Raw genomic sequence first — 15464 nt, forward strand, 5'->3', positions numbered from 1 at the left:
TTCCATTTTACAAAGATATTCATTTTCCTGAAGAGAGACAAATAAGGTACAAATATCTAAAGGTAATAAATTCTTAAGTCTGGGACTCTTCCTCACATTTTTGGAACAAGAAGCTATAGATGATTTTCAACTAAAGATTTCATAGAACACAGGAGTTAGAGTCAGTCTTATAATTTTGTTTGGTAGTAAATGTCTCATAAAGAGGCTAGAAAATGTAAATGTTTATTCTTCCCTTCAACAACCCACTGTCTGACTGACATTTAGCGAGTTTCTTAATCTCTGAACTAAAGAACCTGTCTATAAAATAGAGTTAACAGTGCCTATTTTATGAGACTGCTGTGGGGGAAAAAATAAAAATATATGTATATATGTAGTTAAGGTCACCTGCTACATGGCAGTTTTGAAATGTGTGGAACATGGCATTCACATTGCATATTTTGTATTATATTAGATACTCTGGGGTATCCAGAAACACTATTTTGTCTCCTCTATCACTGTGTAAGTTAATTATGAAATTAAATATGCTATGAGATCCTGTACCACTAAATACAGTTATACAACATGTACAATTGTGGGTATTTGGATTTTTTTTTTAATGTCACTAAATGCCAAATTCATTTTTAGTAGTCACCAAAATTGAACTGTGTAAGTTCTTTGGCAATTGTAACATAGAAGTGTACATTCAAACAGTTGAAAGTTTTCAGATTCTCAATATTCTATCAATAGCACTGTGGAATTGCAAACAGACACCCCACAAACATGAAATAATGGAGTTGGGTGGTGGTTTATTGTTTTGTGGCTTCATTTTATTGAGTTTTTTGGTGGTTTGTTGTTGTTTGTTTGTTTTTGGTTTTGGTTTTTTTTGCACTGCTAGGTATCAAACACAGGGGTTCATGCATGCTGGGCAAGCACTCTTCCACTGATCCATACTCCCAGTCCAGTAACAGATTCTTTATGAACATAGCACAGTTTCTCAGGACTGTTTTAATATGCAATAAATTGATTGAAAATATCTTGCAGTATTCTTTTTAATATAGTGAGAAGTGGTGGTACATATTCAGGATGGTAGAAGAGATACTTGTTCCTTTTAATTGTGTGTTGTTTGTGTGTGTGTTGTGTATTCACTAAGGGTAATATTTGTAACTCAGTATATATTTACACTGTGACCCAGAAATGAATTTTTTTAAACAAATTCTTGTTGAGCCTGGCTGAATACCAGGCATTAATCCAGCTATTAAAGTTACAGAGATGAATATAACAAGAACCCTGTCCTTATTGAGTTCAGCCTAATTTGGGAAAGAGAAGTTTGTTTACGGATAATTGTAGACTCTATTAAGTGCTGTAAGAGAAATTCAGCCACAATAAAAGCCCCTACTGTAGCAATCTAAACAAGAAAGTGGCTCATATCAAGATGTCTGAGATATGTAGTACAACTGGCTCCACTGTGTGCATCATCATCCTACCCTCACGCCTCCTTCCATCCCCTCTGGTCGTAGGTTACGAGATGATTACCTTACTTCTATGCCTTGGGTCTGTTTTTCAGAAAAGAAGGAGGAGTTAAAGAATAACCCACTATAAGAGAAGCCAAAAGTTGTGTGAGATGGCCACATGTATATTCCCATTTGTGGGAATTCCATTTCTTTTCAACTTTTGTAGTAGAGGAAAACAAGGAGGGAGGAGTCAAAGTGGGCATATTGGTATGATCAATAACAGGCTGTGGACTTAAAGGAGGAGCCAGCTGCCTGGGAAATTCCCAAAGGGCTTCAGAGAGAATGTAACAGTTGAATAAGAGTTAATTGGATGGTTAAAGGGAAGAATAAAAATTTACATTTTTTAGCCTCTTTATGAAACATTTACTACCAAACAAAATAAATACAGTCTATTCATTTAAATACTGGGGATATATGGATGAAGAACATAAACAAGTCTGCTCCTCTTGGAGACCTCATTTTCTTAAAGGAGAAGATGGAATAAACAAGTATACAAAATATACTTTCGATTGAATGTAATTTAATTTCAGGTAGTAACAAATACAGTGGAAAAGAAAAAAATGCCTTTATAAGAATAAAAACATTTTAGCTATTTTGGATAGAAAATTTCTTAAGGATATTAGGTACATTTCTCTTACTTAGAATAAACTTGGTTAACCCTTTCCTTGAAGACTTATCAACATCAGACACTCTGGGCCTGTTTTACTGTGTGGTTATTCATAACTCTAGTCCACTGTTAAGCTTTAGCAGTGATTCAGTCTCGGGGGTTTTGTTTGTTTGCTTGGGGTTTTGTTTTGTTTTGTTTTGTTTTGTTTTTTTGGTTTACACAAGTCATGTCAAAATTCTGTCAGATGTTTCTGCTGTTAGCGTAACCCTCTTCAGGAGACTTTCCCTGCTCTTCGGTTTTGTTTCTGATTTTATTTGGACTGAGAACAATACATATTTGAAGTAGGAATTTCTAACTGAGGACTCTAGCATGCTTCCAGAATATAATATAGAGCTTAAACCCTGGAAAGCTGTTTCAACAGTTTTATAAAATTTTAGATTCAATTCCTAGTTCAAATGACATGAGATTCACTGGAATACTAGCCTGGAAAAGTATGTCATAAAGGGAAGAATAAAAATTTACATTTTTCAACCTCTTTATGAAACATTTACTACCAAACAAAATAAATACAGTCTATTCATTTCCTTTCACATGTCCCTTGAATTGGCTTTAATTCTCAGCTGCTGTCTTAGTCCTTTCAGGCATTCAGTTTGTGTTTGATTTTAAACTGCCTTCTCTCCACAAATGAATTAACTATTCTAAATTATGGTTGCTAAATTTTTTTCTGAAGAAATGGGTTATATTCTAAGGTTGTAAAACAGTTTTAACGAGAAATGTCCACTAATACTCTGTGTGTATGCACGCACACACACGTGTGGGTGTATAGATAGGTAGGTCCATGTATATTTTTACCATATTAATGTGCATCGAAACAAAACTGGTTCATATGCTAATAGTTGATCGATCGGTATAACTGTAATCAGCATCTTTACCACAGAAGCCCTTTGTGAAAATAACATCACATTATTAATATAAGTTTAAGAGTTTCATTCTTAAATGTTACTAATTCATTCTAAAATGCTACTAATTCAATTTTCTTGACCTAGTTGTGCCTGTTAAGAATGGAATTAGGCTATCTGAGGAGGAAAGTAAAAAAAGGTAACAAGCAGGAGATATATTCTTCTTGTTTCATGCCTGTACAGATTATCTTTCCAACAAGGTTGTAAACTATTCATGAGCAGAGATAAGATGACTTAAAATTTTTTTAACATTTCCTACATTCTACCATATACTATTAAATAATACTTGATATCAAAAAGTAGGACTTCTGAAAATCAATAAATTACTCATATTGCCTTAAAAGTTTTACTCTCTGGAACGATGACCAGGCTGTTTGCTATGGCCACTTTAATTTGGCCATAGCAGCTTTTCCTACTTAAGAAAACTTTATCACCTGAATCAAGCTCTAAATATAGGCCAGATAGAAGCCACAATGAGAAAAGTCACAGGACAAAAAAGATCACAATGCAGTAGGGTATGGTGGAATTTTTTTCTGGCGCTTCAATGTAGGATAGAAGGAATTTAGCACTAAATATGATTAGAGAAGTAGGTAGTGAGCAAATGTGCCTTTTTGTATCATGTTATTTGTCTTCATTCTATTTTGCAAGGGTGCCCATAGGCTTAGGAAGGTGAGCAGTGTGGTCAGCTTTCGTTTGAGAAAGATTACCCAGACAGATGTGTGGGGTATGAATTGCATGATGTAAGAAAAGAAAGAAGAGAAAGGAAGCTATTGCATCAGAATATTTACATGAAGACCAAACTAAGAGAGCTATGGAGAAGCATAGACAGATGGGCAGTGTTAAGAAAAGTGACTTGGTGTCTTGTGGGACGACTCGGGAGATCAACAAGAGCATAATGTCTACATGTTCTTGGAAGGTGGTAGTGTTCTTCACCATGATGGAGATTACTGAAAAAGGAGTGAGTTTTTAGGGAAAAGTTGTAGATTCATTTTAGGAGAAGTTGAATTTGAGGTATTTATGGGACTGAAAGTAGATGAAAACTCAAAGCCAATATGTATACATGAGCTTAAATTTCAGGGCAGCTAATTCCACATTAAGAGTGGAATTAGACTATCTGAGGGATAAGGATAAAGGTTTGACATATCTGAGAAGACTAATGAAAAACACCTTGAGCAAGTCACAAAGAGTTCCAAACAGAAGAACCATGAAGAATAGCAATATATATAGGACAGCCAGAGAGCAAGGAAAGAGGGGGCGAGGGCGAATTGAAAGAGTTGGTGCAGAGAAAAGGAAAGGCAGGGTAGACAGAATATGGACCTAGTGTCTTGAGCCTGAGGGCTGCACTGTTCAAATACTGCTGATAGTGATTGATCTTGGTATTAAGAGGACATCGATGACTTAATCCAAATTATTTTCAGAACAGTAAGAGTCAGATTGTAGGCTGTCTGCCATATCTGTTTCTTCCTCATTCATTTAGGAAGAGAACCCCAGGTCTTAGTTGCACACATGGCAGCTGGTTAGTCCTTCTATCTCACCTTCCCTTGCAATAAATGTGCCTTTGGGGGCTACTCTGGGATGTGCATTCATGATGTGTGCCACTTGCAAATCATCACCTAAAATGTGAAGCCAGTTGCTGTGGACTTATCCCACCACTCCTGATATAGAGGGCTGGAAGCAGGTATAGAGTTAAGCCAGCTTCAGCCATAGGGATGCAGAGGTACTCAAGGAATGGTAGAAGGAACCCAAGTCCTTAAATGACCTTGTGTGACAGAGCCACTCTACTGATATTGATGGAGTTAGCACTAGACTGAGATGAAAGAGAAATAAACTGAGTTTAATCCAGTGCGTTCCAGATTCTACACATTATAATGGTTTATCCTGGAACTAACATATATGTTTAGAAATTTGTTATTTGTAAATAAATAAACAGTACTGTGAAAAACTCAGGCTGCTACTCAGGGATTTATCTCCCAGTTCTGTCACTTGTGAGGATAGCAGAAGGTTGCAGTATTGGAGCAACAGAGAGAAAACTAATCATAGTATTCTGCTAAGTGCCACAGCAGATGGTGTTTACCTAGAAATAACTTAAATATTGTTCTTTTTTTTTAACTATAAAAATAAACCAATAAGAAAACAGTTTTTACAAATCAGAATAGTTAATCTTAAAAAACAGAAATGCTGGCAAGTTAGAGAGTATGACGGGAAATTAAGAGAAAGTGCCTTATGAAATTAGTGTGTGAGAGATAAGATACTATCAAAATTGATAGAATAATACGAAGAAAGAAAATGGCATTTCAGACATAAAAAAGAGTCCCAGGAAGATGATGGTGGTGAACTGAAGCCTCTTCTACATAGCAGGAAGTCAGAAAAATCTAAAGCTAATAACTCAGCATGAATATATTACCTAAAGCTATGGCAGTAATCACTGAAACAATTAAAAATGTTTTTTCAGAGAAATGATAAATAACCAAATATATTTAAGTTCTATATAGCTGCATCAAGTACAAAAAAAAAAAAAACTTGTAATACTCTTATCCATTTGACAAAACCAGTTCATTGTCTTTTTTTTAGAACTGATTCCACTTTGTTAAATATATTAAGTACTTTATTAATTTCATTTAAAATGTGAATTATCAATTGCATCTGACTTGCAGGATTAAGAATATTGTTTTTCTGTGTATTCTGAGTTTTATTTCATAATTGGATATTATAATTGGGAGGAAAGGTGATTTTAAAAATTTTTAAAATATTTTATCAGCTAAATATTTTGGCTGCAAATAGCAGAAATTGACTGCAACAAGTAGGAAAGGAATTTTTGACTAGTCATGAAATCACAGGGAAAGCTGGAGGATCAGGTTGAGAGAGAATGCAGCTGGGTGACACCAGGGCTCTGAATAGTAGGAACTCCTCAGCTTGTCATCCAGGTGACACCACAATGGTAAATAACCTCTAATTTCTTTTGGTCTCTCCACCTGAGATTCTAAATTAAGAGAGAATCCTGTTTGACTTATACAAATCTTCAACACTGGACAAGGGAAAAGTACATGGCTCCTTGATTTATATCCTAGGAGTCACACTGCAGAGGACAAAAGAATCCTCAGAGTGCTATTATCAAAAGAAAGGAAATAAACTGATGGCTTGCCACATTATGTAACTCTTTAATAATGCAGAATTATAGTTTCCAGTGCTAGTCACAAAAAACAGCCATCAAAACGAGTAAGAAATCATTTTTTTTTTAATGCAGTGGTCCCAGTTATTGTTATTTAACCTTTGTTGCAGGAGCTTACCACATTGAATTGAAATTCTCACTGATTTCTCTCCCACTTGACTGAGTTTCATGTCTTCCATGAAGCAATTAATTTCAATTAGAAAATGAAAATATAGACTTAGTGATATTGAGGAAGACCTTGTGATAATTTAAGACTTCCCAGATATCTGTCACCTCGTCTCCCTCTTATACTTAATCAGCTTATTACTCACCAAGACTCAGCCCAAGCACTACTTCATCCAGGAAGGCTTTAGCCCTCATGCCCTCCCACAGCATCCTCTTCTGATTTATGAGCCACTTCACCACCACCCCCAGGGAATGGTACTGCTGCTGTATTCACCCCACTGTGCCATGTTGACTTGTCAGTCTCCCACATCAGCCAGATTGACAGACTCTGTCTGGGTTTTCTTTGGTTCTCTAGTTCCTTACTTAGTAAGTACACATCAAACATTCAGCAGATTCTTGGTTGGATGGATGGATTTGCCAGAGAAAATGGGATAAGACATTCCTTATGGAGCCCCACGTGTATGAAGGCATGGCTCATGGAATGTTCATGAACTGGTGAGAAATTCTGTAGGATGGGAGCACATATGAATTAATGGGAAAAGAAGCAGATAAGTTTGACTAGAGTGGGTCTCTAAGGTACCATTTACATTACATGTAGACAAATGTTTAGGGTTCGGAACTGACAGAAGAACAAGAGATTGGCAAGGGGAGCTGGGCGGAGCTGAGCCTGGTGAATAACTATTGGTTGTGGCAGGGGTCCTTGAAGAGAACCCTCAGATGGTAGGATATTGTCTCTGGGAGCTAGAAGGTTCAAACCTAGCTTGGGAGCAAGTGTGTTACCTACCATGGACCAGGCACTTACTTTTCTAGGTGCTGGGATGCAGTGGTGAGTCACACAGGATTCCTGTTCCCATGGAATTTTCATTCTAGAAAGGACTGACAGATAAGAACGTAGAGCCACTACAGGACAGCACCTGCAGGTGAAGCACTCAGAGCAGTCGGGAGTCTGCACTGAAGATTTCCCTAGTTTAGAGAGCAGCCTCCTTACAGCCCACATCCCAATCATTTACTGCTAAGTGTTCCTAAGTAAAATGATCAGTATCACATATGTTCTTAACATACATAACATTTAGCCACTGTAGAGAAAAATGTTGCAGAGAAGAAAAAAATAATTTTATCACAGGAGTACTTTCTTTAGCAAAAATGTCTTTCTTTTGTTTCCTACCACACAGAGGGATATTATTTTTTAAGCTTAATGGGGTAAATATGCAATAATAGTATGAACAAAAGCCAGTCATTGCTTGTGTTAATGCCAAGTTGTGTTTGTAGCTTATTATTTCTGGTGCCTAAAAAGTAATATAGCATTTTTACAATTTAATCCATAACCTCACCAAATTCTTTGTTGTTTCTTTTTCTGTAATCCAGTGAATTCCAGCAGGGGAATTTTTTAAATTCTCAGTGTAAACATTAGCCTATGCCACATAATCTACTCTTGTGTTTTCTTTACCCTGTTATGGGTTCACTTAATGCTGAAGGCTCTTCCCTCTCTTTTCCAGGGTGCTGATAAGACAGTGAAAGGTCCAGATGGACTGACCGCCCTTGAAGCCACTGACAACCAGGCAATCAGAGCTCTTCTCCAGTGATGGATGGACTGACTGATAACTTGGGAAGAATGACTCTCCTGTGGCCTCACACTGCTGCCTGTCTGTCTGTCACTCTCTATCTGCCAGCTTCTTCAGCTAAATACTTTCAGAGGGGTGAGGGGAGAGAAAAATTCATAACAAATCAGACTACCAGAAAAAAACAATGTTTTGGAGGAGGGGAAAAGCCAGGATCAGGATTTTACCAGGATTCCTGATCAAGCCAGCCTCTTTTCCATTTCTAATAAAATACACAGCTTATACCCAAGGGAGAGCAAAGACACAATGTACCAGGAACATTTGACCTTTCCAGCTTCCTAGCTAATTCATTAATTAGATTGTGTTGAAGGTCTGATTATACAAAGGCCAACTCTTATTTGGCAGCCCTACCTGTGAGCAGTAGTGGCTGCTGTGATGTAAACCTAGGGTGCTGAGATAAGCAATTAGCTACAGCCTTCTGCCTTAAGAATGCACTCTCCTGGGGATTTCCTGGCACAGTTAAGAGCGCTGCCTGTGGTTGGTGACCAAATCTTCCCTCAGTGACTTTAAGCTTTATGTGAAAGCTCAGTTAAGGTGAGGAGGGGCACACTCCTAAATTGCTGGATGACTGAACTTTGGATTTTCTCTCCCCTTTCATGAGGATTTCATGTCTCTTTAGATAAAACTGACTAGTTTTATTTATAAAATCTTAAATTTTAGAAATCTAAAGGAGAAACCATTCCAGTATGCGTATTTTTTTTCTCCTGTAGAGTCAGACATTTATGTAACATTGAAACACTTTCAAACTCCTGCTGGTAGTAAAAGGGGGTTTAAAAATAGAATCATAGCCATAAGCGTGTTAGTATCACATAAAGAGAGAAAGGTTTTCTTAGTACCTATGGATTTTCTTCATTTGCTGTTTGAATTAATTGACCTCAGTTATGTTTAGAGAATCAAGGAACATTCTTTGGAATGCCTCTCTCAGACCCATCTTGGATGCTGATTACTTAGTGCACCAAAGCTATCACTGGGGTTAGATTACTATTTGGACAAATTTAACCCCATCCCTACAGAGATATGCTTGTTACCAGGTTCCCCGAGTTGTGGACAGGCTTCTGCTGAACATGCCAACCCACCTGCATAATGTGTTTTTCTTTCTTTTCTTTTCTAAGTCATGCATTGCATAAAGTGTAACAACTTAATAATCTATTCTGTGTTCTTAGAATACAGTGCCCTGAAATGGCATTCTTATGAATTGCAGAAAATTTAAGACACATCTCCAAATGTTTATTTCATGAGCAGTAAAATTAAACATGTAACCTTAAATTTGATATCTTGCATTTAAAATATTGAGATTTCTTTGACTTGCCATTCATATAGGCTTACTAAAATATTAGGGTCTTTCCTTAGCCGAGTCATGCAATAATTGAATGTACCTCAAATTTTTAAAGGGGGGAGGGTGGGTTAGGGACTTATATTCAGATTGTGGATAATACAGAACTAATGATTTTTTTAAGGCAATGTAGCATTCTACAGCAGGGTTAAACTATTATCAAGAACAGTCAGCTCCTGGCTAATAACAAATTTTATTAATCAGTTGCTGATTGGTTGGTTGGTGTGTGTGTGTGTGTGTGTGTGTGTGTGTGTTCATGAACCCTTTTTTTATCCTGTGGCTTTTTCACTTTCAACTAGCCTAACCCTGTAATTTTCCTATGTCCAAGAAAGCAATCACAAAATGGTGGTTTAAAATACTTTATATTTGGCAAATTCTGCTGTCTTAATGCAGCCTATTAGAAGTTGGACATTCTGATTGGAAATGGAGGGCACTCTGTCAGTCTATAACTATCAGCATAATACAAAGGGTGGTTTCACCTCTTGGCGTAATGCTATTTTTAAGGCTTGAATTTTGCCCTTCACACAATTTTCACCTTTACTTTGCAAGTGTTGTATTGTTGTTGGCTGTTGCAGAGAGTGCACCATCCTATCATTCCTAAATTTGGTCTGCTTTCTGCAGTCATTATGGGCTTCTTTGTACGGTTTATCCTGATGTTCCTTGTAATGCAGTAGAGGCTATCTCGCCTTCCCTCTTCTTTCTCAGCCATTTTGTAAACCCCATAATTATGAAGCAATTGCTTGAGAAAATAACATATAAACATAGAATAGAATAGACTGACCAAGATGGTTTACACTTTCTTTTTTTTTTTTTTAACTAGGTTATTTATAATGTATTTCTGAACCACTTGGCAGAGAAATTCACAACACTTATGTTCATATTTTGAGTAAAGCTAAAACCATGTCTGTTTTTTTGGTACTACATGCATTAGCAAAAGGTTAAGTAAGTTTTGTTCTCCACTGAAGTACTATTTAACATCTCAGAAAAAATCTTGCATGTTCAGTAGTTTTGTATTAAATCAGTCATTTCGTATGCACTATAACAAGTAAAAACAGGTTGTTTGCCTGTTTACAGTAGGATACTAACAAATTCCCCCTGCAGCTGCAGACTGGTGTTTATAGACTTAGAGTTTGTACACAGCACCTGAGTCTCCATGTAGTTCTTTTTTGCACAGCTCACCATTCTAAACCCAGCTGGGCACAGCAATGTAGTAGGTAGGTGCAGTGTGTGGAAGCTGCAAACGAGTAGGCCCTTTATTCACTGATTTCTTTCCCCAAATAATGTATTTTAAATCTACATGTACCTTTTTTTTTTTTCCCTGAAACTTCAACTGAGCTGCTGTTTTCTTCCATGCAATATTGTATACTCAAATTGTGTATAGAAGAAGCTGGTAAGAGTGCCCTCCTACATAAATAAGCAATTGCAGTGTTTGCATGCAAAATTTTAAAAATTTAAATTGTCCTGATTCTATTTTGTAAATGGAGAAACAATCATATCTTTCTAAGCAGTAATGGAGAAAGACTAGTGCTTTGTGCATTTTGATATATTTGAGTTCATTTTTCCACAATGTCATACTTTTGACACAATTGGGTTTCTCATAAGTATCCTAGTTCATGTACATCCGAATGCTAAATAATACTGTGTTTCAGTTTTGTGTTGCAAGAACAAATGGAATAAACTTGAATTGTGCTACAGCTAATGTCAGCAGTGTTTTTCTCCCTCAGTTACTATTGCCTTCCTTTTCAAGTCTTCTCTACAACTATACCAGAACCTTGATTGACTCAAGGTTGGGTTGGTTGATTGACTTGGGTTCAGTAAATCCCACTCTTAATGAATCTAAATTATTTTATTCCACTTCCAGAAAAAAAAAATAATAATAAGTGGGAGAAAATATTCCTAGTCATTGCACTTTTTTTTTTTTTTGCACCAGTCATTCATTGCAGTAATTTGTAAATGTTTAACCACCCTCTTGGCCAACTGGGAACTAGATACAGCTGACAGCATCAAACTTGTCATTGGACTTGAAGAAAACAGTCACAGTCCGCCTCGTCCACGCATTAATTGCACATTTAAGTTCCTACACATTTTTTGGAGATACACATTTTCCAAATTCATGATCACCAGCTCTTTTAGGGTGTTCTTTTTAGGATGAAATGATCACTTTGAATCACAAACTGAGCAAGATTATATGTGAAATCAGCAAGATTATATGTGAAATATATATGATTCTATTGTAAGCTTGTCAGCACCAGAAGACTGCTGCTTAGTTTATTTTTGAAGTGGCCCATTAATGATAGAAAAAAATCTGTGCCAGTCCGAAGATACAGCAAAAGCTGTCTCAGAACATCCATGTTGTTGGCCAGCGTACAAACAGGGTGCCTATGTGTCTTTACGAGGATATGATCACAGAAGATGTTTCAAAAATTCCCATTTTAATTGGGTTCTAGAAAGAAGGTGTTTAAATATGCTTAACTATGTTTTTTTAAAATATTTTTTAGTGATAGTTGGACACTTACTCATTTTCATGTGGTGCTGAGGATCAAATCCAGGATCTTGCACGTGCTAGGCTTTACCACTGAGCCAAAACCCCAGCCCGCTTCACTTATGTTTTAAAGGGAACAGAACCCCTTTCTACATAGACTGAAGAGAATGAAAAGCACACGTCTGAAGGAAGGAGCAAGCTAGAGTGGAATTCTGTGATTAGAGAACAGCTAGCACAGAATGTTCACACAGCAGTGTACCAGACTGCCATATATATATATATATATATAATTATTATTATTTTTTTTTTTTTGGTTTTGATTTTTCCTTTCTGTAAGATCGGTTATTCCAAAAGCATCACCATAACCTGGAAACTTGCTAGAAATGCACATTTTTTTTAACCCAGCAAACGCTACTGAATCAAACTCTGGAGCTAGGCCCAACAATCCTTTGGAACAAGCTCTCCAGGTGATTGTGATGCACACTAAAGAAGAAGAACCACTGTACAAGAACAAAGGAGAGAAAAAGCTGAAAGCCTATAAAGGGGACATCATCAGGCATGGCTTCCTAGAGAGAGAGAATGTGGAAGACGTCAATATGTGGCAGCAGAAGTGGCTGAATCTTAACTTTTTCTCCTCTAATGTGCATCAGTTGTTGTAGCAGTATTTCCATAGCTGAATTCCTCAGTCTTGAGCCCTACCTAAGTCCTTTCTCTGAATTTCCAAAGAAAAGGGGGACAAAAGATTCCTGGGAGAGGTCATGAGCCCATCTCCTAACAGTATTGTGGGTTCTTGAAGTCACTAAGTTGTGTGCCTGACAATCCTGCAGCAGCAGGAAGGCCCCCCCAGGGGACTGAGTGCTGCCGTGAGTCTGCTGAGGGGCTGGACACCCTTGCAGTGGTTGCATCTGTGGCTCAGAAGCAGCAGCCTTGTGCCAGGTGCTGTGGAATGGAATGTCCCCCTTTCTCCACACTGTGATCTGGCCACTTCCTCCTGTTTTTGTTGTCCTTGTGGGTGTCACTCAGCCAGTTCCTTCCCCAGATGCTAAGCAGATGGTCACAAATCAGCCACAGGGGGTTTTCTCTTAAGTCTTTTACTTAAATAGCTACAGAAGATGTTTTTTGAGCAACTTGAATAGCACCTGACACATGGTAGATATTCATGGTAGTTGTCCTGAACTGCTACTGAACTCTTACACCGTAAAATGTCGGAGCAGCTGGGTTCAGTAAATCCCACCCAAAATGACCTATTAGAACTAGGCTACCTGAGTAGTCAGTGTCCCCAGCCACTGGGCAGAGAGCGTCATAAGTACTACTGGTAGTGCAAACTCAGATGAATGAGGTGAAGACAAATGCGGTTCATGAAGGAAATGCTGACCATGGGGTCAAATGTAGGTCACTTTGAGCCACTGCGGCATATACTAAAGCACAGCTGTAAATGGCAGAGCAAAACCAAGCATTGTCTGGCCACCCTATCAGCTTCTATGCATTCAGCCACTGCAGCAGCAAGGACGGTCTTATTTACAAGTGGTTAGGGCAGAACAATGGGTCACGTGTCTGGCAACTCATAGCAGAAGCATCTTGTCATACAATGGAAAATAATACATAGACAATTCCTAGTCTCTGGATGCCAATTCTAAGGCTACTACTACATAGTAAAATAAAAATTTTTTAAAGAATTTATCTTTTCTAACAAATCTGAAAGTGTACTGGACACTGCACATTCTCCTCCTATCTAATAACGTTCCATATGTTTATGTGTGTCCCCTGCGGCAAATCTATGCCACGGCTCCCTGTGGCTTGCTTGTTGCATTTCAGTAGACTTGAAAGTACTCAGATCTAAGTTAATTTGTTGATTTTTCAATGAAAAGTTCTTGATACATGAACCTGTAAACAATCATGTGTCTATTGATTTTCTTTTAAAGTTAGTTTTATGACATTTTGATGCTTGTACCATTTTAATAACATTTACTATAATCTGGGCAACACTCTCAAGTATTTTATGTAGACTAACTCATTTGGTCTCCATAAAAACCTCATGAAGTAGAGCTGTCATCAATCCTATTTTCAAATGAGGAGACAAAAACTCAGAGCCTCGGTAACTTTGTCTACTGTGGTCACACAACTAGTCAGTGGCAGAGCCAAAGAGTCTTGGCTCCAGAGTCTGTGCTCTCCACATCTGTATTATATTGTCCCTCTGACTCACTGAACCAGCTCATTACATTTTATTCTATGAACACAACTTTTGTTGAAACTCTTAAAAAGATATTTAGAAAAGATTATATGGATTTGTTTATGGTTTTAACCAATTAGATTTTAAAATGTTATGAAACATGAATATACACTGATCAGTTTCTTCCCAGGATCCACAAAAATGACATTTAAGTTTCATGGCATTTAAATTTCAAGTTTGAGAAGTCGAAATACTTGAGTACAATATACAATATTTTTGACAATCTAGAAAATCATAATCAAGAATTGACAAACTAGCGAGGCGCAGTGGCACATACCTGTAATCAGTGGCTCAGGAGGCTAAGGCAGGAGGATTGTGAGTTCAAAGCCAGCCTCAGCAAAAGTGAGGTGCTAAGCAACTCAGTGAGACCCTATCTCTAAATAAAATACAGAATAGGGCTGGAGATGTGGCTCAGTGGTCAAGTGCCCCTGAGTTCAATACCCAGTACCCACCCTCAAAAGAAAAAAAAAAGAATTGGCAAGCTAAGGACCACAGGCCAAATCTGTTTTATAAATAAAGTTTTATTGGAATGCAGCTATTGCCCATTCACTTACATATTATCTCTGGTTACTAGTGCGCTTGAACAACAAGTGAGTAGAGCCTGTGGTTTGTGAAACCCAAGATTTTTATTATCTGCCCCTTAACAGAAAAAGTTTGCCAACTCCAGATAAAGATGTTAGGTGGCACGGGTAGAGAAATCCTCTGTAGAATTGGCCTGCTCCTGTTTATAGAGTGATTAGCAAGGTTATGAGCAAATGTAATGGCTTAGTGAAAGCAAATAAAAAGCCCAGATAATGTGCCTCTCTTTATGCCACACAGTGATCCCAGTAAGTCCTGCCCACCAGCACCCACGTCCTTGTGTAATCCTTCACCACACTGAGTCTTGAGTTTAGTCAAAGGGCTTGCTTGGCCACAACTGAGACATCAAATGTGAAACAAGCAGAAGCTTGACAAGTGCTTCCTCCTTGGGGCTTGCCTCTTGGATCTCAGCATGAAAAATCTAGGGTCATAAGTCAGGAGAATGGAGGTGTCCCTGCCAACAGCCCCAGGTCACTGCCATGTGAGTGGGGCCCCCTTTCTCCACAGAAAAGTCTTACCTGGGCCTCTCCAGAAATCTTCACCATGGCTGATTTTAGGACTGTCAGCAAAAGAGTCTCTACAAAAGAGTTCAATGTAGATAAACTTCCTATTTTTGTGTTGCCTTGTTTTACTTGGCCACTGGCCGGGAAGAAATTGGCACTCCAGGTGCTGGACAGCCCCTTACTAGTTCTTCACAAACATGTATCCAGTGTAGTAGTTTGTAGAAATGTGCAAACAAGGCCTCTGGCCTTGAGCTGGGCTTCACAGAGATGTCTACATTTATTTCTAAGATAAGAGAAGTTAACAGTTGGGCTCCATGGTAATAGCTGG

General features: G+C 37.9%; 1 protein-coding gene across 1 annotated transcript in view; it reads left to right on the forward strand.

Moving 5' to 3' along the window:
• Positions 1 to 11036, forward strand: part of Mtpn (myotrophin) — a 34768-nt gene extending 23732 nt beyond the window's left edge. Inside the window, exon 4 of the mRNA XM_015493796.2 lies at positions 7887 to 11036. Coding sequence (XP_015349282.1) covers positions 7887 to 7973 — 87 coding nt within the window. The 3' untranslated portion in view covers positions 7974 to 11036. The remainder of the gene's footprint in view (positions 1 to 7886) is intronic.
• Positions 11037 to 15464: the final 4428 nt, after the last annotated feature.

This window comes from Marmota marmota, unplaced genomic scaffold (assembly GCF_001458135.2).
Source record: "Marmota marmota marmota unplaced genomic scaffold, marMar, whole genome shotgun sequence".
NCBI classification, from domain to species: domain Eukaryota; kingdom Metazoa; phylum Chordata; class Mammalia; order Rodentia; family Sciuridae; genus Marmota; species Marmota marmota.